Genomic DNA, 27131 nt, shown 5'->3' on the forward strand with positions numbered 1-27131 from the left:
TTGTCACTGTCTTCCTACCTCTGCTGTCTGATACATGAACAATCTTTGTGGAAATACATTTGGTCCCAAAATTCCCACTGATAAATTAGGGGTAAAGGAGGTTTTGTGTGCGAGGGGCTTGGACTTCCAGCAGGCATGCGTGAGCGTGTTTGATAAGAGTGAATGGAGACAAATGGTTTTTAATACTTGACGTGCTGTTGGAGTGTGAGCAAAGTAACATTTATGAAGGGATTCAGGGAAACCGGCAGGCCGGACTTGAGTCCTGGAGATGGGAAGTACAGTGCCTGCACTCTGAAGGAGGGGTGTTAATGTTGCAGTTTAAAAACTGTAGTGTAAAGCACCCTTCTGGCAAGACAGTGATGGAGTGAATGATGGTGAAAGTTTTTCTTTTTCGGGCCACCCTGCCTTGGTGGGAATCGGCCAGTGTGATAATAAAAAAATAAAAAAAAAAATGCATATGTGTCTAATTTATAAACATGTCGGTTCTCTGAACCATTCATCTACAAAAAATTCCCACTGCCGGCTTGTATATAACTCAAGGGACAACTGTATTTGAGAAATAAATTAAGAGAAATAGTTAAAAGAAATTTTTATTGTCAATTAATAAAATACATTGGAAATTCATAAAATAAAACAAAATCAAGAAATTTTTCTGCATAAAATTACTATCAACATCAGTGAGCGGTCAGACAATATAAGAAACATATGACTAGTGCAACAGCAATATTTTCAATGTTGTCTCTACAACGCAAATACCATTAAAAATAGTTATTAAAAACATATCCAAGTGTAAACTGACCTCATGCAATATAAAATTATCACCAGTATAAAAAAAAACATTGTGTTTGTGAAGCAAATGTGTGGATATTTTTGGAACCAACAGGAATAATGTTTTGTTAGACCTAAATGATGAAGTGTTAGTGTGTGCTGTATATGGCATCTGGTATTAGATAAATTCAGAGTGCTGTGAGTACATGATAATGGGGACTTTTTATATAGAAAGAGGTTTGTTAATGGGTAAAACTATTTAAAGGAAAAAAAAAAGAAGGCAGATAAGTGTGAGATACGATAAAACTTGCAGCGACTGCCGTTTACTAGATAAAAAGTTGATGGGTAGGTATCTAGATGTACATGTTTTAGAAATTAATGTCAGAGCATCAGATCATTATTTAGTGGTACCAACAGTGAGAGTAAGAGGTAGATGGGGCACCTCTGTCAGTGCTTACAACACAAGTGAAACTAAACGAAACAATAAAAAGGAGGCAGAGTAAGGTGGAGGATGATATAAGCAACAACTGGAAGAAAGGTGGTCTAAGGAGCATTAAGTAACACTGAGGTCTGAACAAGCTATGGGGTATATTTAAGAATGCAGTTCTAGAGTGCACAGCAGAGGTTTGTGATTCTGAGGTGATGAATAAGTGTAAAGAGAAATGATTGGTGGAATTAGATACAGATGTCTTCACAATGTACAAATGATATAGAGTATAAAAAAAAAGATAAAAAAAAAAAGGGGGGGGGGTTAAAGTAGTGGTGAAGGAATGCAAGAGACAGTAAGAAAAAGAGTGAATCTATCTGCAAATTTTCCTGATTATAAAAAACAGTTCTGAAGATACATTAGTAAGCTGAGAACATTTGGAAACAAATGAACTAGGAAGTTAAAAACAAAAGGGAGATATTAGACAGAGAAATGGAGTGCTGTAAAGATGGGGCTGATAAATGATGATAATGAATGAAAGGTAATGATTTCAGACATAGGGCAGGAGGAATAACATCTTAGAGTAAGACAGTCAGATGTGGTAAAGTGCATGAAGCAATGGGTAAAATGAAAGGGGGTTAAAGCAGCAGCTGGAATGTGTGGGACTAAAACAAAAGATGTTAAAAGCAGATGTGGATATTGTTTGGTTGTGGTTGACACATTTGATCAATGTGTGAATGACAGAAATACAGGTACCATATGTTTGGCAGAGTGTATGCATAGTTCCATTATACGAGGTAAAAGGGGAGGCTAAAAAGGAGAATTTACCAGAGTATAGTGGTGCCAACACTTTTACCTGGTCTTAAACACTGCAGCAAGACAGTAGCTGGAGGAAGTGGGAATATTTTAAGTCCGTGTGATGTGAACAATTTAAAAAAAAAAGAATCAAATGGGTTACAATTATAAGTACCATTAATATTATATAGAAAGCACGAAACCCTCATGGGTCATACAGTGCTCTTATCAATGCCAATTCTCAAGAATGTTTTTGTACTTTTAAAAGATGTGTCATAATAAAGTAAAAAGAATAAGCATTAGGTCATAAAAAATATGACTGGCTTCTCCATCACTGGGTAGTCTCCCACTCAAGCTGAAGAAAAGTAGTCTTTAGTGGGAGATACAGAGAATTTGAGTGCTGAGACTAACCTCTTTTACGAGACTATTCAAAATACCATTAGTACTGGAAAAATTCACAATCCAATTGCATCTATACTGGACCACTATTAAGCCAGGACTTTATCGAGGTCCAGAATGGTCTACAACGTTACACAGCTTCCTCTCTGAATTGTGGGTCGGATGTGAATTGTCTCCTCTACCACTAAGCAGTACCAGGTGGCAGTCACCACTGAGCAGCCCCAGGTGGCAGTCACCACTGAGCAATACCAAGTAGCAGTCACCACTGAGCAATACCAAGTGGCAGTCACCACATCCTTACTTCATAAAATAAATATTCCAACACTAACGTTGGTGTCAACCTTCCTATATTCTACATGACTAAGCTTTGCACAGTTTCCCTAAACTCTGCTTGTCTTCCAACACACTGGCCAGGAGAGTCCGGTCACCAAGAGCATGTTCCGCTTCCTCTGCATTCAATCTCAGGCTTATCTGTGAGAAAAAATAATAATTTACAATATCACAATATCTTAACAATATCACACTTGACAAAACAAGAAACATACAACAGTACGGGATTCGGAATGTCCAGGGGCCCTAAGAGAAAAAAAACTGATTGGGCCCCACACTGTTGTCAATTACAGGAGGGCCCCGTTTATACAGCAGGTTAGGTTGTGCGCTACTGGCCCTGCTTATACAGCAGGTTAGGTTGTGCGCTACTGGCCCTGCTTATACAGCAGGTTAGGTTGTGCGCTACTGGCCCCGTTTATACAGCAGGTTAGGTTGTGCGCTACTGGCCCCGTTTATACAGCAGGTTAGGTTGTGCGCTACTGGCCCTGCTTATACAGCAGGTTAGGTTGTGCGCTACTGGCCCTGCTTATACAGCAGGTTAGGTTGTGCGCTACTGGCCCCGTTTATACAGCAGGTTAGGTTGTGCGCTACTGGCCCCGTTTATACAGCAGGTTAGGTTGTGCGCTACTGGCCCTGCTTATACAGCAGGTTAGGTTGTGCGCTACTGGCCCTGCTTATACAGGAGGTTAGGTTGTGCGCTACTGGCCCCGTTTATACAGCAGGTTAGGTTGTGCGCTACTGGCCCTGCTTATACAGCAGGTTAGGTTGTGCGCTACTGGCCCTGCTTATACAGCAGGTTAGGTTGTGCGCTACTGGCCCTGCTTATACAGCAGGTTAGGTTGTGCGCTACTGGCCCTGCTTATACAGCAGGTTAGGTTGTGCGCTACTGGCCCTGCTTATACAGCAGGTTAGGTTGTGCGCTACTGGCCCTGCTTATACAGCAGGTTAGGTTGTGCGCTACTGGCCCTGCTTATACAGCAGGTTAGGTTGTGCGCTACTGGCCCTGCTTATACAGCAGGTTAGGTTGTGCGCTACTGGCCCTGCTTATACAGCAGGTTAGGTTGTGCGCTACTGGCCCTGCTTATATAGCAGGTTAGGTTGTGCGCTACTGGCCCTGCTTATATAGCAGGTTAGGTTGTGCGCTACTGGCCCTGCTTATACAGCAGGTTAGGTTGTGCGCTACTGGCCCCGTTTATACAGCAGGTTAGGTTGTGCGCTACTGGCCCCGTTTATACAGCAGGTTAGGTTGTGCGCTACTGGCCCTGCTTATACAGCAGGTTAGGTTGTGCGCTACTGGCCCTGCTTATACAGCAGGTTAGGTTGTGCGCTACTGGCCCTGCTTATACAGCAGGTTAGGTTGTGCGCTACTGGCCCTGCTTATACAGCAGGTTAGGTTGTGCGCTACTGGCCCTGCTTATACAGGAGGTTAGGTTGTGCTCTACTGGCCCTGCTTATACAGCAGGTTAGGTTGTGCTCTACTGGCCCTGCTTATACAGCAGGTTAGGTTGTGCACTACTGGCCCTGCTTATACAGCAGGTTAGGTTGTGCACTACTGGCCCTGCTTATACAGCAGGTTAGGTTCCATGCTACTGCTGTAAAACAAAAATCGCTTTAAATGCATATAAAAGCCTGATAACATATTTACACTATCATATATTAAGTAAGCAATAGAGCTAGGCCTAAAAAATGCATAGACAGTGCACACATTACTTACTTCACAGTGAGTGGTGAATATATTTACTGTAGGGAGTATAAATGAGGAATGGGTATAACTGAAAACTGCTGCATTAGCGAAACACCGTAGTGTGAAGCGCTGTAAAGCAGGGCCGTGTTACACTAGTAGAAATTAAATTTTAACTTCAGAGATGGTTGTGTAACTGACTGCATGATGGATGCTGGCCCTCTATGAATGTGTTGTTGTTCTTACGAGTGTGTTGGCAAGTGAAACCTGGACCTGCCTAGCATAGACCAGAAGGCCTTCTGCAGTGCTTCTTCCTTCTATTCTTAAAACTGATTTGTTTAAAAAACATACATCCAACATGTTATTTTGTACATGTTCGGGGGCCCCATGTGAGCATTAGCCATCAAACAGGGTGCAACTCATGAAGGATTAAGAACAAATTTTAAATGATTTGGGGGCCCTCGGTAGTCAGGGACCTAAGTGGCCCCCTCACTTCACCTATCGATAATTCTGCCACTGGTGTGCAACTGACGAAGATTCAGGAAAACTGAAAAAAAAAGAGGAATGTTGAACCAGTGACAGTATGCCTAACCACTGGTGGTATGGTGAACCCCGTGACAGTATGGTGAACCACTGATGGTATGCTGAACCAGTGATGGTATGGCAAACCACTGACAGTATGGTGAACCACTGATGGTATGGTGAACCAGTGACAGCATGCTGAGCCAGTGACAGCATGCTGAACCACTGACAGTATGGTTATTAATGAAATTAGTGTATATAGGTCTGGTAATGGGAATGAATGATAGGCTTCTTACTTTATTTGGGTTCTTGGTACACAGGCAGCATGTTTAAGTTGCCCTGGGGCCCAATCTGATGGGGATCCCTGCTGAGAGGGAGAGAGGGAGGCTTGTTGCCGGCTGCTAGGATAGTGAGGCACAGTAAGTGAGGTGCGTGCTGAGCCTGGTAGGCCTATAGATGTCAGCACCAGCATGGCGCAAATTATGAACCCAACTGGGCATACATCGCTCAGCCACCTACCCATGGTCATCCTTGACCTACCTACCTCACTCCTTATCTCTCTCTCTCCCTTCACTTAATGACAGAGTTTCATTCCTAAGACCACGTCGGTAAATGAATTCATCACTAAGTGATGAATTCCAACATCTTTGATATTGCTTTAATGCCACCTTTGCACCATTTATAACATTTCTGTTATATTTTTAATGTTTATATAGGTTTATATAGTAGTGTACTGTATATTGCAATAAACAGAATAGCAGCTCTAATATATATTATTTAGGCATGCATACTGGTCAGAGAGCCTGTCATAAGTCCAAGTTGCCGGTAAACGAGTACGTACATCACTAAGTGAGGAGAGGCTGTATTCACCACTGTGACTCACCTTAGAACTGCGCAATTCTTTAGCACGCTTGACCTGCACCATACCCCGCGACTCCAATAACGTACACACTGACAAGAATTCCGTCTGATCCATACCCGGCATTTGACGTTTCTTGCAAACCCGTATATAGACCTCGTGAAACTGAAATAAGAGAAACTAAAAATTTAGATTTATAAATATTGAAATTTCATTTTTTGGGGCTAAGATTTAACAAATTCAAATCTCCACTGCAGATAAATCCTTGGCAAGTCATACCGTATTTTCTGGCATATAAGGTGACGATTGTATGAGACATGTAAGACGATGTTTCCAAGCAATTGTAAGAATGTTAGTAAACAACAGTTGAAGCTTACCCCTAAGCCTTCCTCTAACCCTGACCTTGAGCATATAAGGCGCAGGGTAATTTTGCAAGATTTTTTGTGGGGGGGGGGGGAAGAAGTGCACCTTATATGCTGGAAAAATGGTAATTAATGACAGTTAGTGAAAAAAAAAAACAGAAAAATTAATAGCAACTCGAACCATGTTCAGTGAACAGTTACACAAGATCATTGGCCATACTGTAAGCCAGGTCTTGATTAGTACAAATTTTGATTTAGTTCAAAATTAATTAAAGCTAGTTTTTCTCCTACACACTTTTCAAATTGGGCGCAAAAATTACATATACAATAGGGCCCCACTTATACGGCGGATTAGGTTTCAGGCCGCCGCCGGAAGGCAGAACTCCATTTTTTTCCATTTATAAATGCATATAACTGTCAGACAACAAGTTTACACTAAATTATATTAAGTTAGTAATAGAACTAGGCATTAAAAACACACAAAGTAAAATACAGTCACAGTAAATTCATTACTTATCTTAAAGTATTTGTAATCTTAATGTAGGGAGAGAGGTGAGTAGTACTTATTTGTAGGAAGTCAGGTGCAGGTAGCCCAGGTGTAGGTAGCCCTGGCTCCCCGTCTCATACTTAATATACGATATTTAAAACATCCCAGAGAGGTAAAATACACATACAGTACACTCATTATTTACCTTAAAATATGTGTAGTCTTAATATAGGAAGAGAGGTGAGTAGTATTTATTTGTAGGTAGCCGGTAGGTGTAGCCCACCTGGGCTACACCTACCGGCTACCTACACTGTGGCCCAGAGCCATATTATTAACATCGACATACCTTGTTAACTGAATTTAATCATTTCTAACAACTACCTTTAGATGCCATCGTAAACGAAGGGAGAAGTATGAATAATTCATGCCGAAAATTGTAAACAAAAGCAGAGTGAGGGAGTGGCTGGGCCAAACGCAGATTCATACACGTTTTCTCTGGTGGCTGAGCAGAGAAAACGTAATGTTGTCCCTCCACCCGGCTACCACACGGCTCCACAAGTATTATTATCAGAGCACACACAAAATATGCAATAAATGCCAGACAACAAGTTTACATTAACTTACATTAAGTTAGCAATAGAAATAGGCATTAAAAACAATAAAAGGCAAGATACACACAAAGTACACTTATTACTTGACTTAAAAATATTAATATTAATGTGTGAGAGGTGAGTGGCAGGGTGTTTATTGAATAAAATCAGAATGGCACACCATCATCTTCTAACTTGGCACTTTAAGCAAGAGGCTTATGACTTCTCTTTTTATCACAGCTAAGCTTAGACACCATCGTCAATGAGAGTCAACTAGTTAACAAAAGAGTAAACGAGAGAGAGAACGAGATACAGAATTCAGACAATGTAAGAGCACAAACTGAACAGGTAGTGGGCGATTACCTGGTCAGACAAAATAAATGCGTATTAATATGTGTCTACTTTTAGTTCATTCATGTACGTTTGTAAGAGTTTGTAAAACATTTACCTCAATTTTTTTTATTATAATAATAACCTCACAATACAAATACTCTTACATTGTGTACAAGTTGTACTAGTTCAGAATAAACAAACAGCAACACACCATTTTTAGAGTGAATGATTATTATTATTATTATTATTATTATTATTATTATTATTATTATCATAAAAAGCACTAAACCCACAAGGGTCGTGAATTGCTATATGTAAAGGCATACGTAAAGAATATTTTTCTACAGTTATCCCCCAGTTTGACTAAAGAAAACGTAATTCTTCCAACACTACCTACACAGCTGCTTTGTAAACAAATCTCAAATTTATGCCAATTTTTATTCTGTGAGTGTATGTATCATGTTTATATGCTATGTAATGGGTTTCATATATAATTTTGAAGAAAATATCATAGATGGATTAATGAAAATGCCTATATTAATGTAAAATAAGACATTTACTGTGCCCAAGAGTGATTATTATTATGTAGTATTGGCATCATGAGTAGAGAGACTCTTAGTGATTTTAACCCTTTGACTGTCGCGGCCGTATATATACATCTTACGAGGTACCGTGTTTGACGTATATATACTCATAAATTCTAGCGGATTCAAATCAAGCAGGAGAAAGCTGGTAGGCCCACATGTGAGAGAATGGGTCTGTGTGGTCAGTGTGCACCACATAAAAAAAATCCTGGAGCACGCAGTGCATAATTAAAATGCCGACTTTGTGGTCTATTTTCGTATAGTATTTATGGTTGTATTCTCGTTTTCTTGGTCTCATTTGATAGAATGGAAAACATATAAAAATAGAAGTGATTTTGATTGATTTTACTATAAAAAGAACCTAGAAATGGAGCTCAAACTAGGGGAAATGTTTGATTTTTGCCAATGTTCAAAAGTAAACAAATGATGCCATTGTCCAATAAATGTCCAACTAGCCATTCTAATATGCAGTCATGAATGGGTTGATGTTATTTATACAATTATCACAGTACTGCAGTAGTCTGCATAATAGTAAGTCTTCTATTTTTTGTTTGAATAAAAATTCAAAATAGAAAGCAAGAGTAATATCAGAGGGGCCTGGAGACATGACTGATGAACAAAGAAAATGTTATTTTAGAGCCAGGAATGTCTGCATTGTTCATTCTGGACCTTATTTTGAAATTGTCATATTTTTTATTTTTCGTGAAATTAGCCAAATTGCAAATTTCTGACCACATTATTAGATAGCTGAAATCGGTAAATGGGCAGTTTCTTGTACTCAATCGATAGAAAAAAATGGAGTTCTAAAGAAATAGCTATGAGTTTGGGCGACTGGAACAACGGAATTAGCCGAAAATAGGGCTCAAAGTGGGCGAAATAGCCGATTTGTAAACAGCGCCGAGGTCACTAACTTCGCGAGAGCATAATTCCGTCAGTTTTCCATCAAATTTCGTTTTTTTTTGGTGTCATTACAACCGGGAAAAGATTCTCTATCATTTCATAAGAATTTTTTTTTTTTTTAAATTTTGCGACACCAGGAGACACCTCAGGATTGGGGGTTGTGACAGTCAAGGGGTTAATGTGTACCTGCACACCAGCACAGTGTGTAAGCATATTTAGGTACAGGTATACATAAGTATAATTATCAGAGTACATATAAAATACGCAGTAACTTTAAAACACTTGAAATTTTGGAAAGTTTCCTGACATGATAGATGTGGTCACGGAGAACGTAAACAAACCGGGTGGGGCGTGCCGTATTTGAAAGACCGCTTGCCTTATAGCAAATTTTGGCCATGATTTGACATCGCCGTATTGGTGGAACGCTGTAAGACGAAATGCCGTAAAGCAGGGCCCTACTGTAATTCGAACAGTGTGAATTTGAATAATGCGACCAATTCCCAGGATTCATTATTCCCACTAATCAAGATCAAAGTGTACACACCATGGTTCATGTCCAGCCATTCTCCTGTTTTTTTTCTTTAATTGGCAATTGTTCAATATGACTTATCTTGAATTTATTGATTATATGGCTTTGATGAGTATGAGAATACTTGTACTGTGAAAATTTCTGGAAGTGTGGGAAGTTACAATAGGGGTCACAGATAGTGCCGCTCACATAAGTCACAGTTGTGCTGGTTGTAAATCATCCCATCATCAGCTCAACAGTTGAGAAGATGCAGCACTGGACCTTCTATATTCATGGACTACGGTTAAAGTCCCAGTCCATTCTTCTGTTTATTCAACTACACAAGCTTAACTAGATGCCAGTGAAGGATTCTTCATTCAAGAAAGAGGTATTGACTCTCCCTGGATCAATGTAGATTCCCTGTCATTCTCCAGCAGAACGCTCTCACCTCACACACTGTCTGTGGCTCCATGCCTGACACGGGCCATTATGCTGGGCGTGTTTCCTTACACCTGTTGTCCCTGTTCACCACCCACACCAGGATGCCACCTGGTGTGGGTGGCATCCTGGGGAACAAGACTGAAGGACCACAATGGACATAAGGCAGACAGTCCTTGATGACACAATGATTTTCTTGGGTTATCCTGGGTGGCTTACCTTCTGGTTTAAAAATCCAAACTAATCTTATCTTGATACTAAAGATGTTAAAATCTATCTTTTCATAATGATGACCTTCCATTCATTATTATGGAGGGAAGGAGGGGAAGGAGTTGTTCCAAGAAGGGTTAGAAGGAGGGGGTAAGGAGGTTTAGAGTGCAAGGAGGTTGAACATCCAACAAGCTTGTGTGAGTGAGTAAAGGCAAGTAACAGATGTGCTGTTGGAGTGTGAGCAAGGTAACATGGATTCAGGAAAAACTAATTAGCTGAACTTGAGTCCTGGAAGTGGGAAGTACAGTGCCTGTACTCTGAAGGATGGGTTAAGATATTACAGTTCTGGAGGTGGGAGGTGCCTGTACTCTGCAGGAGAGGTGAGGATGCTGCAGTTCAGGTCATATGAACTGTGATGTCAGCACATCTGGTAAGACAGTGATTGAATGAATAATGATTAGTGTTTTTTCCTCTTTTTCAGCTCGCTCTACCCGAGAGGAAGACAGCCAAACCTATAAGGGTCATCCACCTGGGAAAATGGAAATGGTTGGCAATATAATCCAAGTGGAAGGTAGTCCCAATTCCCTGAATCAAGAACCCTCAATAGTATTGCGAACATTAAATAATTTGTCCAATATCTCAATATTTCATCATGCAATAAAGCACTATAATTTTTTTTTGCAATATTTTCAATTTCCTTTTATATAAAAAATTAGATAAAATGCTGTTCAGTACAGACACTCCTCACTTAATGACTGAGCACCGTTCCTAAGACCACATCAGTGAACGAATTCATCGCTAAGTGAGGAACCACCCCTTACCGATACTTCAAGTATTTATAACAACCACTTAAAACATTTTATTCTGAATAAAGAAAAGGTATAAACGTGACCCTGTCCTTAAAGGCCTTGAAACCGGGCCCTGTTTTATATTCTTTGTGTATGTAGAATCTTTCGGGCATTTTCTTCCAAAAAGAGCCCAGTTTCACCGACATTAAAGATCTGTTCTGGATGGTATGCACGTTTCTTGATGGTTATATCAAAATGGTCAATAAATCTTTAATTGCTTTCGCATCTGCACTTGCTGCCCCTTCACTGATACTCCTATTATGCAAGTTGAATCTCCGACGAAACCATCAAAACCATCCATGGCTTGCAGTAAATGTTTGCGTTGATTCCTCACCTTCACGTCTTCAAAATCTCAAAGATACTGCGTGCCTTGGCTTGAATTATTAAAGGGCTCATAGACATTACATTTTGTATTTTAGTTGTCAAACCAGATCACCAGTAATTTCTCCACTTCATGAATTAGGTCTTTCTGCTGCATAGTTATTATGGCTTGAAATCCTGTTGATGCTTACACTCTATCTTTACCCTTCAAGATGGTGGAAATGGTAGAATGCGTCAGCATCATGTCACAGGCTATCACTTGCACTTTCTTACCAGCTTCATATTTATTTATAATTTTCATTTTCACCTCAGTATTGATAACCTGCCTTTGTTTCTTGGTATACTTCCTTCAGGTGAAGTCAAGCTCTTCCTTTTCACTGACATCTTCTACTATGGGTGCACAAAGAATACATTTGTACATAGTCTTGGAGACTGAAAGCTAGTGTACCAAGTGGCTGCACGAACAAGATTGAGATGCTTGATGCTGAGACACCGCGCTGCCCATTTCCATGGCCCAAGTTCTCATATGGCATGCAATACCGCCTGGTAGGAGAGTCGGACATAACTACAAGCAGTCAGTAAATGAGTACGTCACTGGTGAGGAGTGTCTGTATTTGCAAGACCTCCCCATGTTTATATAAACACCTATAATGTTTTAAAAAATATGTAGCAAGTGTTCTAATATACACATTTAACATGTTTTAATAAACACAATAAATATTTTAGTAAATACAGTGGTCCCTCAATAATTGTCAGGCCTGAAAGCTGTCCATTTTGGAAATAGTCCTGTTTTTTCGTCTAAATATTGGCTCGCAAATGGTTCGGTAACTCACTAATAGTCCTTCATCTGGGACGCGTACTCACGCTCTGAGCCGCCTGGGCCTTCCCCTCCCAGCCAGTGTGCCATTGTTTACCAGTGAGTGACGGTCCCCTCACGTGCTCCAGCAAAATATTTCATAATATTCCATTTATTTTAGTGCTTGCAAGTTATTTAAGTGCTAAATAAGCTACCATGGCTCCAAAGAAAGCTCCTAGTGCCAAGCCTTTGGTAAAGAAGGTGAGAAATACGATTGAATTTCAGAAAAACATCACTGAACAATATGATAGTGGCGTATGTGTGGGTGAACTGGCCAGGATGTATAACAAATCCCGTACAACCATATCTTCCATCATAGCCAAGAAAAAGGAAATCAAGGACGCTGTTGTCGCAAAGGGGGTAAATATGCTGACAAAAATGAGATCACCAGTACTCGAAGATGTTGAGAAGTTATTATTGGTGTGGATAAATAAGAAACAATTAGCAGGAGATAGTCTTATGACGTTGCTTATTTGTGAAAAGGCTAGGCAGTTGCATTACAATTTGGTAAAGAAATTGCCTGCAACTAGTGGTGATGTGAGTGAATTTAAGGTCAGCAAAGGCTGGTTTGAGAGATTTAAGAAGTGTACTGGCATACACATGGCGAGGCTGCCAGTTCGGACCACAAGGCGGCTAAAAAATATGTGCATGAATTCAAGGAGTACATAAACAGTGAAGGACTGAAACCTGAACAAGTGTTCAATTATGATGAAACAGGCCTCTTTTGGAAGAAAATACCAAAGAGGACCTACATTACTCAGGAAGAAAAGGCAATGCCAGGACACAAGCCTATGAAAGACAGGCTGACGCTAATGTTCTGTGCTAATGCTGGTGGGGATTTCAAAGTGAAGCCGTTACTCGTGTACCATTCTGAAAATCCCAGCGTGTTCAAGAAAAACAATGTTCAGAGCTCTCTGGACAGTTTTTTTGCGAGACAGGACTCCAGTGACTCTCAAGGTGGTCCTAGTGGCATTAAGAAACAGAGAAGAGAAGTAACCCCAGAAAAGCAATTGGTACCCGAGGTGTTGATGGAAGGGAATTCCCCTTCCAAACAGTAAATCATCCAATCAGTCTCATTCTCCAGTCTTCCATACACAAAGAAGAATCACCAATAAAGGTAAGTGTTATTCTGTTAATGTTTAATTCATCATGTGCCACTGTATTGTTTATGTACTACATCTATATTTCAAAGGTTAGTGGATGAGTTTGAGAATGTGTGTAAAGGTAGAAAGTTGAAAGTGAACATAGAAAAGAGTAAGGTGATGAGGGTATCAAATGATTTAGATAAAGAAAAATTGGATATCAAATTGGGGAGGAGGAGTATGGAAGAAGTGAATGTTTTCAGATACTTGGGAGTTGACGTGTCGGCGGATGGATTTATGAAGGATGAGGTTAATCATAGAATTGATGAGGGAAAAAAGGTGAGTGGTGCGTTGAGGTATATGTGGAGTCAAAAAACGTTATCTATGGAGGCAAAGAAGGGAATGTATGAAAGTATAGTAGTACCAACACTCTTATATGGATGTGAAGCTTGGGTGGTAAATGCAGCAGCGAGGAGACGGTTGGAGGCAGTGGAGATGTCCTGTCTAAGGGCAATGTGTGGTGTAAATATTATGCAGAAAATTCGGAGTGTGGAAATTGGGAGAAGGTGTGGAGTTAATAAAAGCATTAGTCAGAGGGCAGAAGAGGGGTTGTTGAGGTGGTTTGGTCATTTAGAGAGAATGGATCAAAGTAGAATGACATGGAAAGCATATAAATCTATAGGGGAAGGAAAGAGGGGTAGGGGTCGTCCTCGAAAGGGTTGGAAAGAGGGGGTAAAGGAGGTTTTGTGGGTGAGGGGCTTGGACTTCCAGCAAGCATGCATGAGCGTGTTAGATAGGAGTGAATGGAGACGAATGATACTTGGGACCTGACGATCTGTTGGAGTGTGAGCAGGGTAATATTTAGTGAAGGGATTCAGGGAAACCGGTTATTTTCATATAGTCGGACTTGAGTCCTGGAAATGGGAAGTACAATGCCTGTACTTTAAAGGAGGGGTTTGGGATATTGGCAGTTTGGAGGGGTATGTTGTGTATCTCTATACGTATATGCTTCTAAACTGTTGTATTCTGAGCACCTCTGCAAAAGCAGTGATAATGTGTGAGTGTGGTGAAAGTGTTGAATGATGATGAAATATTTTCTTTTTGGGGATTTTCTTTCTTTTTTTTTGGGTCACCCTGCCTCGGTGGGAGACGACCGACTTGTTGAAAAAAAAAAAAAAAAAATCTATATTTCATGTAAAAAAAATTTTGTTTTAATACTTCTGGGTGTCAGGAACGGATTAATTGAATTTACATTATTTCTTATGGGGAAAATTGATTCGTAAATCGTCCATTTCAATAATAGTCCCACTTCCAGGAACGGATTATGGACGATAATTGAGGGACCACTGTATATGTAACAAATGTTTTAATACATAAAACAAATACAGTGGACCCCCGCATAACGATTACCTCCGAATGCGACCAATTATGTAAGTGTATTTATGTAAGTGCGTTTGTACGTGTATGTTTGGGGGTCTGAAATGGACTAATCTACTTCACAATATTTCTTATGGGAATAAATTCGGTCAGTACTGGCACCTGAACATACTTCTGGAGTGAAAAAATATCGTTAACCGGGGGTCCACTGTACTTTGATAAACACAATAAGTGCTTTTAAAAACACATGTAATAAATCCTTTAACAAACACAAGAGCTTTAAAAACACTTGAAATAAAAGCTTCAACCTTTCGAGGGTCCGTCCCGTAGTTCTATGGCTTTGAAGCCAGGGTCAGTGCCGTAGGACTACGTTAAGAGCTCAGCTCACTCAGACAAGCTGTGAGCGGTAAATTTGGGCCTAGATATGAAAGAATGCATCAATGTGGTAAGAGTGCACCATGTAAAACAAATCCTGCAGCAAGCACTGCGTGTTTTTGGATTAAAACAGCAACTTTGCAGTGTACTTTCGTATGGTTTTTACGGTTGTATTCGCAGTTTTTTGGTCACTTTTGACAGAATGGGAGATATTACAGAAATAGAGATGATTCTGATTGGTTTAAGTACTGAAAATAGCTTGAAATTGAGCTCAAAGTGGCAGAAATGCTCGATTTTTGCTGCTGCTGTTCAAGAGTAAACAAATCACATCATGCGTCCAATACACGTCACCTGGTGGATCTAATGTACGTTCATGAATGCGCTGATATTATTTATACAATTATTACAATATTGCATAGCAGTAAATCTTCTATTTTTTGCTGTGAATAAAATTCTTCAAATAAAAACTCAAAATGGAATTCATCTGCTAATCCTGGAAACATAACTAATAAACAGAAGAAATGTTATTTTAGTGACAGGAATGTCTGCATTGTTTATTCTGGACCCTATTTTGAAATTGGAATATTTTGAACGGTGTGAAATTGGCCAAACAATTTACGATCACTTTACCGAGTAGTTGAAATAGGTGATCGGATAATTTCTTGTGCTCGGTAGATAAAATGGAACACATACTAGCACAATAGCTAAGAATTGGGTCAAATGGAACAATGTAATTGGCCAAAAATAGGACAAAGTGGGTAAAATTGCCGATATATAAATATTGCTGACACAGCAAAATTCGCGAGAGAGTAATTCCGTCAATTTTTTATCAAATTTTGTACTTTTTGTTTTATTACCTTCAAAAAAAGATTATCTACCATTTCATAAGATAAAAGACTGTTGAGTAGACTTCAGGATGTACATGTTTATAGAGGGGCCACAGATATATCAGATCACTTTCTAGTTGTAGCTACACTGAGAGTAAAAGGTAGATGGAATACAAGGAGAATAGAAGCATCAGGGAAGAGAGAGGTGAAGGCTTATAAACTAAAAGAGGAGGCAGTTAGGGTAAGATATAAACAGCTATTGGAGGATAGATGGGCTAATGAGAGCATAGGCAATGGGGTCGAAGAGGTATGGGGTAGGTTTAAAAATGTAGTGTTAGTGTGTTCAGCAGAAGTTTGTGGTTACAGGAAAGTGGGTGCGGGAGGGAAGAGGAGCGATTGGTGGAATGATGATGTAAAGAGAGTAGTAAGGGAGAAAAAGTTAGCATATGAGAAGCTTTTACAAAGTAGAAGTGATGCAAGGAAGGAAGAGTATATGGAGAAAAAGAGAGAGGTTAAGAGAGTGGTGAAGCAATGTAAAAAGAGAGCAAATGAGAGAGTGGGTGAGATGTTATCAACAAATTTTGTTGAAAATAAGAAAAAGTTTTGGAGTGAGATTAACAAGTTAAGAAAGCCTAGAGAACAAATGGATTTGTCAGTTAAAAATAGGAGAGGAGAGTTATTAAATGGAGAGTTAGAGGTATTGGGAAGATGGAGGGAATATTTTGAGGAATTGTTAAACGTTGATGAAGATAGGGAAGCTGTGATTTCGTGTATAGGGCAAGGAGGAATAACATCTTGTAGGAGTGAGGAAGAGCCAGTTGCGAGTTTGGGGGAAGTTCGTGAGGCAGTAGGTAAAATGAAAGGGGGTAAGGCAGCCGGGATTGATGGGATAAAGATAGAAATGTTAAAAGCAGGTGGGGATATAGTTTTGGAGTGGTTGGTGCAATTATTTAATAAATGTATGGAAGAGGGTAAGGTACCTAGGGATTGGCAGAGAGCATGCATGGTTCCTTTGTATAAAGGCAAAGGGGATAAAAGAGAGTGCAAAAATTATAGGGGGATAAGTCTGTTGAGTATACCTGGTAAAGTGTATGGTAGAGTTATTATTGAAAGAATTAAGAGTAAGACTGAGAATAGGATAGCAGATGAACAAGGAGGCTTTAGGAAAGGTAGGGGGTGTGTGGACCAGGTGTTTACAGTGAAACATATAAGTGAACAGTATTTAGATAAGGCTAAAGAGGTCTTTGTGGCATTTATGGATTTGGAAAAGGCGTATGACAGGGTGGATAGGGGGGCAATATGGCAGATGTTGCAGGTGTATGGTGTAGGAGGTAGGTTACTGAAAGCAGTGAAGAGTTTTTACGAGGATAGTGAGGCTCAAGTTAGAGTATGTAGGAAAGAGGGAAATTATTTCCCAGTAAAAGTAGGCCTTAGACAAGGATGTGTGATGTCACTGTGGTTGTTTAATATATTTATAGATGGGGTTGTAAGAGAAGTAAATGCGAGGGTCTTGGCAAGAGGCGTGGAGTTAAAAGATAAAGAATCACACATAAAGTGGGAGTTGTCACAGTTGCTCTTTGCTGATGACACTGTGCTCTTGGGAGATTCTGAAGAGAAGTTGCAGAGATTGGTGGATGAATTTGGTAGGGTGTGCAAAAGAAGAAAATTAAAGGTGAATACAGGAAAGAGTAAGGTTATGAGGATAACAAAAAGATTAGGTGATGAAAGATTGGATATCAGATTGGAGGGAGAGAGTATGGAGGAGGTGAATGTATTCAGATATTTGGGAGTGGACGTGTCAGCGGATGGGTCTATGAAAGATGAGGTGAATCATAGAATTGATGAGGGGAAAAGGGTGAGTGGTGCACCTAGGAGTCTGTGGAGACAAAGAACTTTGTCCTTGGAGGCAAAGAGGGGAATGTATGAGAGTACAGTTTTACCAACGCTCTTATATGGGTGTGAAGCATGGGTGATGAATGTTGCAGTGAGGAGAAGGCTGGAGGCAGTGGAGATGTCATGTCTGAGGGCAATGTGTGGTGTGAATACAATGCAGAGAATTCGTAGTTTGGAAGTTAGGAGGAGGTGCGGGATTACCAAAACTGTTGTCCAGAGGGCTGAGGAAGGGTTGAGGTGGTTCGGACATGTAGAGAGAATGGAGCGAAACAGAATGACTTCAAGAATGTATCAGTCTGTAGTGGAAGGAAGGCGGGGTAGGGGTCGGCCTAGGAAAGGTTGGAAGGGGTAAAGGAGGTTTTGTGTGCGAGGGGCTTGGACTTCCAGCAGGCATGCGTGAGCGTGTTTGATAGGAGTGAATGGAGACAAATGGTTTTTAATACTTGACGTGCTGTTGGAGTGTGAGCAAAGTAACATTTATGAAGGGGTTCAGGGAAACCGGCAGGCCGGACTTGAGTCCTGGAGATGGGAAGTACAGTGCCTGCACTCTGAAGGAGGGGTGTTAATGTTGCAGTTTAAAAACTGTAGTGTAAAGCATCCTTCTGGCAAGACAGTGATGGAGTGAATGATGGTGAAAGTTTTTCTTTTTTGGGCCACCCTGCCTTGGTGGGAATTGGCCAGTGTGATAATAAAAAAATAAATTCATAAGAAAAAAATAAGATTTTTTTTGTTTAAATTCTTGGACCCAGTCGGGAATTTTCAGACTGGGGGTCTGGACCCTCAAAGGCTTAACAAACACACACACAAATGCTTTTAAAAACACATAATAAAAGCTTAAACATGCACAATAACAACAAACACACACCAAGTGCTTTAAAAATGCATGTAATAAAAGGTTAAAAACACACACACACAAGCAGAGTTACTAACACACACACACACACAGTAAGAACTTTAAAACACCTGTGATAAACACTAACAAAAGTGCTTTAAAACACCTAAATGCTTTAATACACACACACAACCAGTGTCTTACCTTCCCAAGGGTAACATCTTTGGTCCTTCCATATTTGATAATAAGCAGAAGGCAACACACTATGACCTTCTGTTGTAAAGGGAAGCTCTCAGGAGCCTCCGTCACTGCGGTGATCACACGCGACCCATACACCTCATTGAAGATAGACAACACCTGTGGTATTTCCACTACCTTTGGTACTGTGTTTTCCTGGCGTTTGAGCGGAGATTTGCGAGGACTCCCTAGAAAATAACGGCAGTAGTTGTAACACTTAGGGTGTAGTTGTGATGCCTAGGTAGCAGTGACACCTATATGGTAATAACACCTACATAAGGTCCCTACAGTGACCTCTCACTCTTAATAACAATTTAAATAAGGTGTCATAGAGTACAGCCTCTCCTCACTTAATGATGGAGTTCCATTCCTAAGACCATGTCACTAAATGAATTCACACTAAGCGAGGAGAATACTATAATGGTAGTGGATTTGTGTCAACCATCTTTGATACTGTTTTAATGTTACCTCTGTACCATTTATATCATTTTTTTGTATATTTTCAAATGTGAATACAGTAGTGCACTGTATATTGTAATAAAGAGAACAGAGAGGAAATCAGCTCTAATATACATTACAGTATTTTTAAATGTGAATACAGTAGTGCACTGTATATTGTAATAATGAGAATACAGGAAATCAGCTCTAATATACATTACAGTATTTTTAAATGTGAATACAGTAGTGCACTGTATATTGTAATAAAGAGAATAGAGGAAATCAGCTCTAATATACATTACAGTATTTTTAAATGTGAATACAGTAGTGCACTGTATATTGTAATAAAGAGAATAGAGGAAATCAGCTCTAATATACATTATTTAGTTAAGCATACTGGTCAGAGCGCCCGTCGTAAGTCCAAGGCGTCAGTAAACAAGTATGTCACTAAATGAGGAGAGGCTGTGTTCTAAAATTTTCTACACAAGCACTTGTTAAAACTTCGGGGGAAAAGAAAATCATTGAATGTGGATTATAATCTCAGTGACCCACTCAATACCTCATTTAGAATATCTTAAAAAGTAGCTCACTGTTTTTGGGTTTGAGTAAGACCTACCTAGTGTGGTACAGTAGGCCTGCTGTAGTGTTCCTCCATTCTAAGGTTCTTAGGTCATAGCTGGATAATACCTAAGAATGAGTCAAGATTTTTTTCTTTAATAGCCCAGCTATCATTCACAATATACTCAGCCGTGGTTTATGAGAGACTACAGTATAAATCCCTGTGGTATATAGTTTTCTGCAGGGATTTTTAAATCCGCTGATACGCTAATAACTTGCACTTGGGAGACTGAACTTGAACTAGTTAATGGTTCAAGTTGGACCAAAACCTCGTCAAAATTTTCAGTCTTGTTAAGTGAAGGTTATCCCAGTGTTGTTCCAAATACAGTATTGTGACTTTATTCTAAATTTGATGAAGCTTTTCAGTGTAGAGCTTTACCAAATTAAAACCTGATACTGAACAATTAGAGAAACTCTCAGAATAAAGAGATGTTCTGCATACTCTCTCTCTTGACAAGTAGAGAGAGTAATAGAGTAAGTTTACTCTACTTTTTTTTTTTTAATACACCTGCCATCTACCACCAAGGTAAGGCGACCCCAAAAAAAGTAACAAAAGTTTTTCTTCTTTTTACATTTGGTAATTTATACATAAGTGGTTACTATTAGCCTCTTGCTGTCACCATTGTAGTCACCTCTTAACACACACATGACTTACAGAGGAAGGATTCTTCTCCACTTCCCCATGGAGAATACTCTCTCTCATCCATAATCTGTCAATACTATCTGTCAGTCACATTATACCTCTGATCAGCTTATGAAAAATAAAGTAAACCATAGAACTGGTGAAGAAGAGTGGGTGGTGCACTGAGGTATCTGTGGAGACAAACATTATTCATTATCCATGGAAACTAAGAGTGGGAATGTAGAAACTAAGAGTGGGAATGTAGAAACCAAGAGTGAGAATGTAGAAACCAAGAGTGGGAATGTAGAAACCAAGAGTGAGAATGTATGAGTGTGTAGTGGGTGTGAAGCATGGGTTGTATATATTGCAGCAAGGAGGAGGCTGGAGGCAGTGGAGATGTTGTGTCTGAAGACAATGTTTTTTTTTTTTTTTTAACAAACCGGCTATATCCCACCAAGGCAGGGTGATCTAGAGAGAAAAACGAAAGTTTCTCTTTTTAAATTTAGTAATGTATACAGGAGATGGGGTTACTAGCCCCTTGCTCCCGGCATTTTAGTTGCCTCTTATGACATGGCTTATGGAGGAAGAATAATGTTCCACTTCCCCATGGAATTGAAGGCAATGTGTGGTGTAAATATTATGCAGAGTCTGGAGATTAGGAGGAGGTGTGGAGTTACTAAAAACATTATCCAGAGGGCTGAGGAGGAGGTTGTTGAGGTGCTTAGAACATTTAGAGGATGGAATAAAATAGGATGACTTAGAGGGTATTTAAATCTGTAGTGGAGGGAAGACAGGGTAGGGGTTGTCCTAGGAAATGTTGAAGGGAAGGGGTAAAGGAGGTTTTGCGTGTGTGAGAGGCTTAAACATCTAGTATGTGTATGTGAGCATGTTACATAGGAGTGAGTGGAGGCAAGTGGTTTTTTAGTACTTGACGTGATGTTAGAGTGTGAGCATGACGATATTTATGAAGGGATTCAGGAAAACCAGGTTGTCAGACTTAAGAGTCCAGGAGATGGTAAGTACAGTGCCTGCACTCTGAAGGAGGGGTGGGAATATTTGCAGTTTTGAACTGTAGTATCAGCACCCCTCTGGCAAGACAGTGATGGAGTGAATGATAGTGAGTGTGTTTCTTCTTTTTGGGGGGGCAACCCTACCTCGGTGGAAAAATGGCCACGTATCTCCCTAAAAGTATACAACCAGTGTCAGCCTGAGTTATCTCTGAGTTACCAGACAACAAAGTGATAAACTATGACTAACAGATCAACATAATAATTAATGGGGTTTAATACCTATCGACTCCACTAGGATCATTACAGCTGCCATGTAACCTTTTCACCACAAGATAAAAATACTTTAATCTTTAAAAAAGGGATTAGAGCCAACTCTGAGCATATATACAATGAGAGAAATACAGGTGCTCCTCGACTTATGGCACGTCGACTTTGTGATGGTGCGGCAGCAATTACTTTGGAGATAAAACTTGAGATAATTACCCAGCATGAAGGCGGCAAGTCCATAACTCATATTCATTTATTTACTTTTCAAAACAGCAATTATTTGTTCATTTATTTATTCAGTGACAGTAATTATATACTTATTTAGCATATCACATTAATATATTCAACTTACAATGGGTTTGTCAAAATGTAACCCCACGGTAGGTCAAGGAGCACCTGTATGGCTCTCAGAGTACATATCCTAGAGTAAAATCCATCAAATTTACATACCATTAGAAGGCTTCAATAGCGTTTGTTTACGTGCCTGAATCTCACAGAGTTCCACAGCTCGTCTGCACACATCCAAGGCCTTCCTCACGTCTCCTGCCACCGATGCAACTTTCCCAGCCAGAAACTGGATGGCATTGGGTCGAATCACTTGCAGGTTTCCCAATCCGGCCTAGAAATTCAGCGATGCAATTTTCAACAACTATACACACACACATCAAAATTAGACAAAATTTAGATGCTTTAAAATAATGGACAGTTAATCTCAATTACTAGGTAGTAAGTTGGACGACAGCAACTGCCCAGGGAGGTACTACCATTCTGCCAAGTAAGTGTAAAACAGAAGCCTGTAATTGTTTTACATAATGGTAGGATTGCTGGTGTCTTTTTTCTGTCTCATAAACAAGCAAGATTTCAGGTATGTCTTGCTACTTCTACTTACACTTAGGTCACACTACACATACATGTACAAGCATAAATATACACACCAATCTGGGTTTTCTTCCATTTTCTTACTAGTTAGTGTTCTTGTTTATTTCCTCTTATCTCCATGGGGAATTGGAACAGAATTCTTCCTCTGTAAGCCATGCGTCTCGTAAGAGGCAATTAATATGCCAGGAGCAAGATGCTAGTAACCCCTTCTCCTGTATATATTACTAAATGTAAAAGGAGAAACTTTCACTTTTCCTTTTGGGCCACCCCGCCTCGGTGGGATACGGCCGGTGTGTTGAAAGGGTGTGTTGAAAGAAAGAAAAGGAGAAACTGTCGTTTTTCCTTTTGGGCCACCCTGCCTCGGTGGGATATGGCCAGTGTGTTGAAAGAAAGAAAGAAACATGCCAGATTTCAGGTACGTCTTGCTACTTCTACTTACACTTAGGTCACACTACACATACATGTAAAAGCATATATATACACACCAATCTGGGTTTTCTTCTATTTTCTTACTAGTTAGTGTTCTTGTTTATTTCCTCTTATCTCCATGGGGAAGTGGAACAGAATTCTTCCTCTGTAAGCCATGCGTCTCGTAAGAGGCAATTAATATGCCAGGAGCAAGATGCTAGTAACCACTTCTCCTGTATATACGTATTACTAAAGTTCCCTTCTCCTGTATATATTACTAAAGTTAAAAAAGAGACACTTTTATTTTTATTTTTGGGCCACCCTGCCTCGGTGGGATACGGCCGGTATGTTGAAAAAGAAAGAGAAAGAAGAGATCTCGATTAGTGCCAATAACGAATCCCAAGACATCATTACATTATACAAATTGTGTAATTTTTTCACACGATTTAAAGAGTTTGGAGAGAAAGGGAGGGTGACTAGAATCAATTAATTTTGCGCTAAATCAAAATACGCACTAAAGGAGACTTGGCTGTACAGTACGTGTATAAAAGTTACACAACAACGCTCTATTAAAAATAGAGCAAGAGTCCATGACTAAACTTTATACAAAATGACTTATACCCTATATACAAGATGACTTATACCCTACATACAAGATGACTTATACCCTACATACAAGATGACTTATACCCTACATACAAGATGACTTATACCCTACATAAAAGATGACTTATACCCTACATACAAGATGACTTATACCCTACATACAAGATGACTTGTACCCTACAAACAAGATTACTTATACCCTACAAACAAGATGACTTATACTCTACATACAACATGACTGTCAGCTAGTGAACTAGGCACTACACACTACCAGCTAGGGAACTAGGAACTACACACTACCAACTAGGGAACTAGGAACTACACACTACCAGCTAGGGAACTAGGAACTACACACTACCAGCTAGGGAACTAGGAACTACAAACTACCAGCTAGGGAACTAGGCACTACACACTACCAGCTAGGGAACTAGGCACTACACACTACCAGCTAGGGAACTAGGCACTACACACTACCAGCTAGGGAACTAGGCACTACACACTATCAGCTAGGGAACTAGGCACTACACACTATAAGCTAGGGAACTAGGAACTACACACTACCAGCTAGGGAACTAGGCACTACACACTATCAGCTAGGGAACTAGGAACTACACACTACCAGCTAGGGAACTAGGAACTACACACTACCAGCTAGGGAACTAGGAACTACACACTACCAGCTAGGGAACTAGGAACTACACACTACCAGCTAGGGAACTAGGAACTACACACTACCAGCTAGGGAACTAGGCACTACACACTATCAACTAGGGAACTAGGCACTACACACTACCAGCTAGGGAACTAGGAACTACACACTGTCAGCTAGGGAACTAGAAACTACACACTATCAGCTAGGGAACTAGGAACTACACACTACCAGCTAGGGAACTAGGAACTACACACTACCAGCTAGGGAACTAGGAACTACACACTACCAGCTAGGGAACTAGGCACTACACACTATCAACTAGGGAACTAGGCACTACACACTACCAGCTAGGGAACTACACACTACCAGTTAGGGAACTAGGAACTACACACTACCAGCTAGAGAACTAGGAACTACACACTACCAGCTAGGGAACTAGGAACTACACACTACCAGCTAGGGAACTAGGAACTACACATTACCAGCTAGGGAACTAGGAACTACACACTACCAGCTAGGGAACTAGGCACTACAAACTACACACTACCAGCTAGGGAACTAGGAACTACACACTATCATTTAGGGAACTAGGAACTACACACTACCAGCTAGGGAACTAGAAACTACACACTACCAGCTAGAGAACTAGGAACTACACACTATCAGCTAGGGAACTAGGAACTACACACTACCAGCTAGGAACTAGAAACTACACACTACCAACTAGGGAACTAGGAACTACACACTGCCAGCTAGGGAACTAGGCACTACACACTACCAGCTAGGGAACTAGGCACTACACACTACCAGCTAGGGAACTAGGCACTACACACTACCAGCTAGGGAACTAGGCACTACACACTATCAGCTAGGGAACTAGGCACTACACACTATAAGCTAGGGAACTAGGAACTACACACTACCAGCTAGGGAACTAGGCACTACACACTATCAGCTAGGGAACTAGGAACTACACACTACCAGCTAGGGAACTAGGAACTACACACTACCAGCTAGGGAACTAGGAACTACACACTACCAGCTAGGGAACTAGGAACTACACACTACCAGCTAGGGAACTAGGAACTACACACTACCAGCTAGGGAACTAGGCACTACACACTATCAACTAGGGAACTAGGCACTACACACTACCAGCTAGGGAACTAGGAACTACACACTGTCAGCTAGGGAACTAGAAACTACACACTATCAGCTAGGGAACTAGGAACTACACACTGTCAGCTAGGGAACTAGGAACTACACACTACCAGCTAGGGAACTAGGAACTACACACTACCAGCTAGGGAACTAGGCACTACACACTATCAACTAGGGAACTAGGCACTACACACTACCAGCTAGGGAACTGGGAACTACACACTACCAGTTAGGGAACTAGGAACTACACACTACCAGCTAGAGAACTAGGAACTACACACTACCAGCTAGGGAACTAGGAGCTACACACTACCAGCTAGGGAACTAGGAACTACACATTACCAGCTAGGGAACTAGGAACTACACACTACCAGTTAGGGAACTAGGCACTACAAACTACACACTACCAGCTAGGGAACTAGGAACTACACACTATCATTTAGGGAACTAGGAACTACACACTACCAGCTAGGGAACTAGAAACTACACACTACCAGCTAGAGAACTAGGAACTACACACTATCAGCTAGGGAACTAGGAACTACACACTACCAGCTAGGAACTAGAAACTACACACTACCAACTAGGGAACTAGGAACTACACACTGCCAGCTAGGGAACTAGGCACTACACACTACCAGCTAGGTAACTAGGAACTACACACTACCAGCTAGAGAACTAGGCACTACACACTACCTGCTAGAGAACTAGGCACTACACAATATCTGCTAGGGATCTAGGCACTACACACTACCAGCTAGGGATCTAGGCACTACACACTATCAGCTAGGGAACTAGGAACTACACACTACCAGCTAGGGAACTAGGAACTACACAATACCAGCTAGGGAACTAGGAACTACACTACCAGCTAGGGAACTAGGCACTACACACTACCAGCTAGGGAGCTAGGAACTACACAATACCAGCTAGGAAACTAAGCACTACACAATACGACAATTCTCCTATGTATGGGTTATTAGTGTATTTTTCCAAGCACAGTATTGTACCATTTTATTCTCTTCAGTGTATAAAAATCCGGGAGGATGGAAGGAGCGGTAGGAGATCTGCCAAGAATAGTTAGGAGGATATGAAGGCGTTCCGAGTGGTAGAGTAAATCTTTACCATCTGATGTGTAGTTGCACTGTGAGCAAAATAACAGCACCTATGAAATTATTCAGGGAAACTGGTCTGCCAGACTTGAGTTGTGCAATGTGTGGTGCCTGCACTCTGAAGGTGTGAAGGATAGGTGAGAATGTTGTGGCTCACTGCGTCACTACAATCATGATAACACTACAGTGGTACCCTGACTTATGAGTTTAATTCTTTCTGTGACCAAGCTCGTAACTCAATTTGCTCGTATATCAAATCAATTTTCCTCACTGAAATTAACTGAAATGCCATTAATCCGTTACAGCCCCCAAAAATCCACCTCAATTTTTTTGGTTACGGGTTTTCAAATAAGAAAAATTAATTTATAAATAAGAAATGATTTTTGCCTTGTTTTGCCAGTTCCCAGCAGTGTTTTAGAAATGCTGGAGTATATATGAAACTCCTTGAAGCACGGTGTAAGATGAGTGTCTTCACTGCTGACAGTGCAGATGATCGTGCACTGTTTTGGCTTTATTT

General features: G+C 40.4%; 1 protein-coding gene across 1 annotated transcript in view; it reads right to left on the minus strand.

Annotated features, from left to right (window-relative positions):
- Positions 1–572: 572 nt before the first annotated feature.
- Cdc6 (Cell division cycle 6) overlaps positions 573–27131 on the minus strand; it is a 78035-nt gene continuing 51476 nt past the window's right edge. The window contains exons 7-10 of the mRNA XM_070104678.1: positions 22247–22415; positions 18809–19029; positions 5806–5946; positions 573–2860 (exon numbers count right to left, since the gene is read on the minus strand). Coding sequence (XP_069960779.1) covers positions 2750–2860; positions 5806–5946; positions 18809–19029; positions 22247–22415 — 642 coding nt within the window. The 3' untranslated portion in view covers positions 573–2749. The remainder of the gene's footprint in view (positions 2861–5805; positions 5947–18808; positions 19030–22246; positions 22416–27131) is intronic.

Source organism: Cherax quadricarinatus, chromosome 93, assembly GCF_038502225.1.
Source record: "Cherax quadricarinatus isolate ZL_2023a chromosome 93, ASM3850222v1, whole genome shotgun sequence".
Taxonomy (NCBI): Eukaryota; Metazoa; Arthropoda; class Malacostraca; order Decapoda; family Parastacidae; genus Cherax; species Cherax quadricarinatus.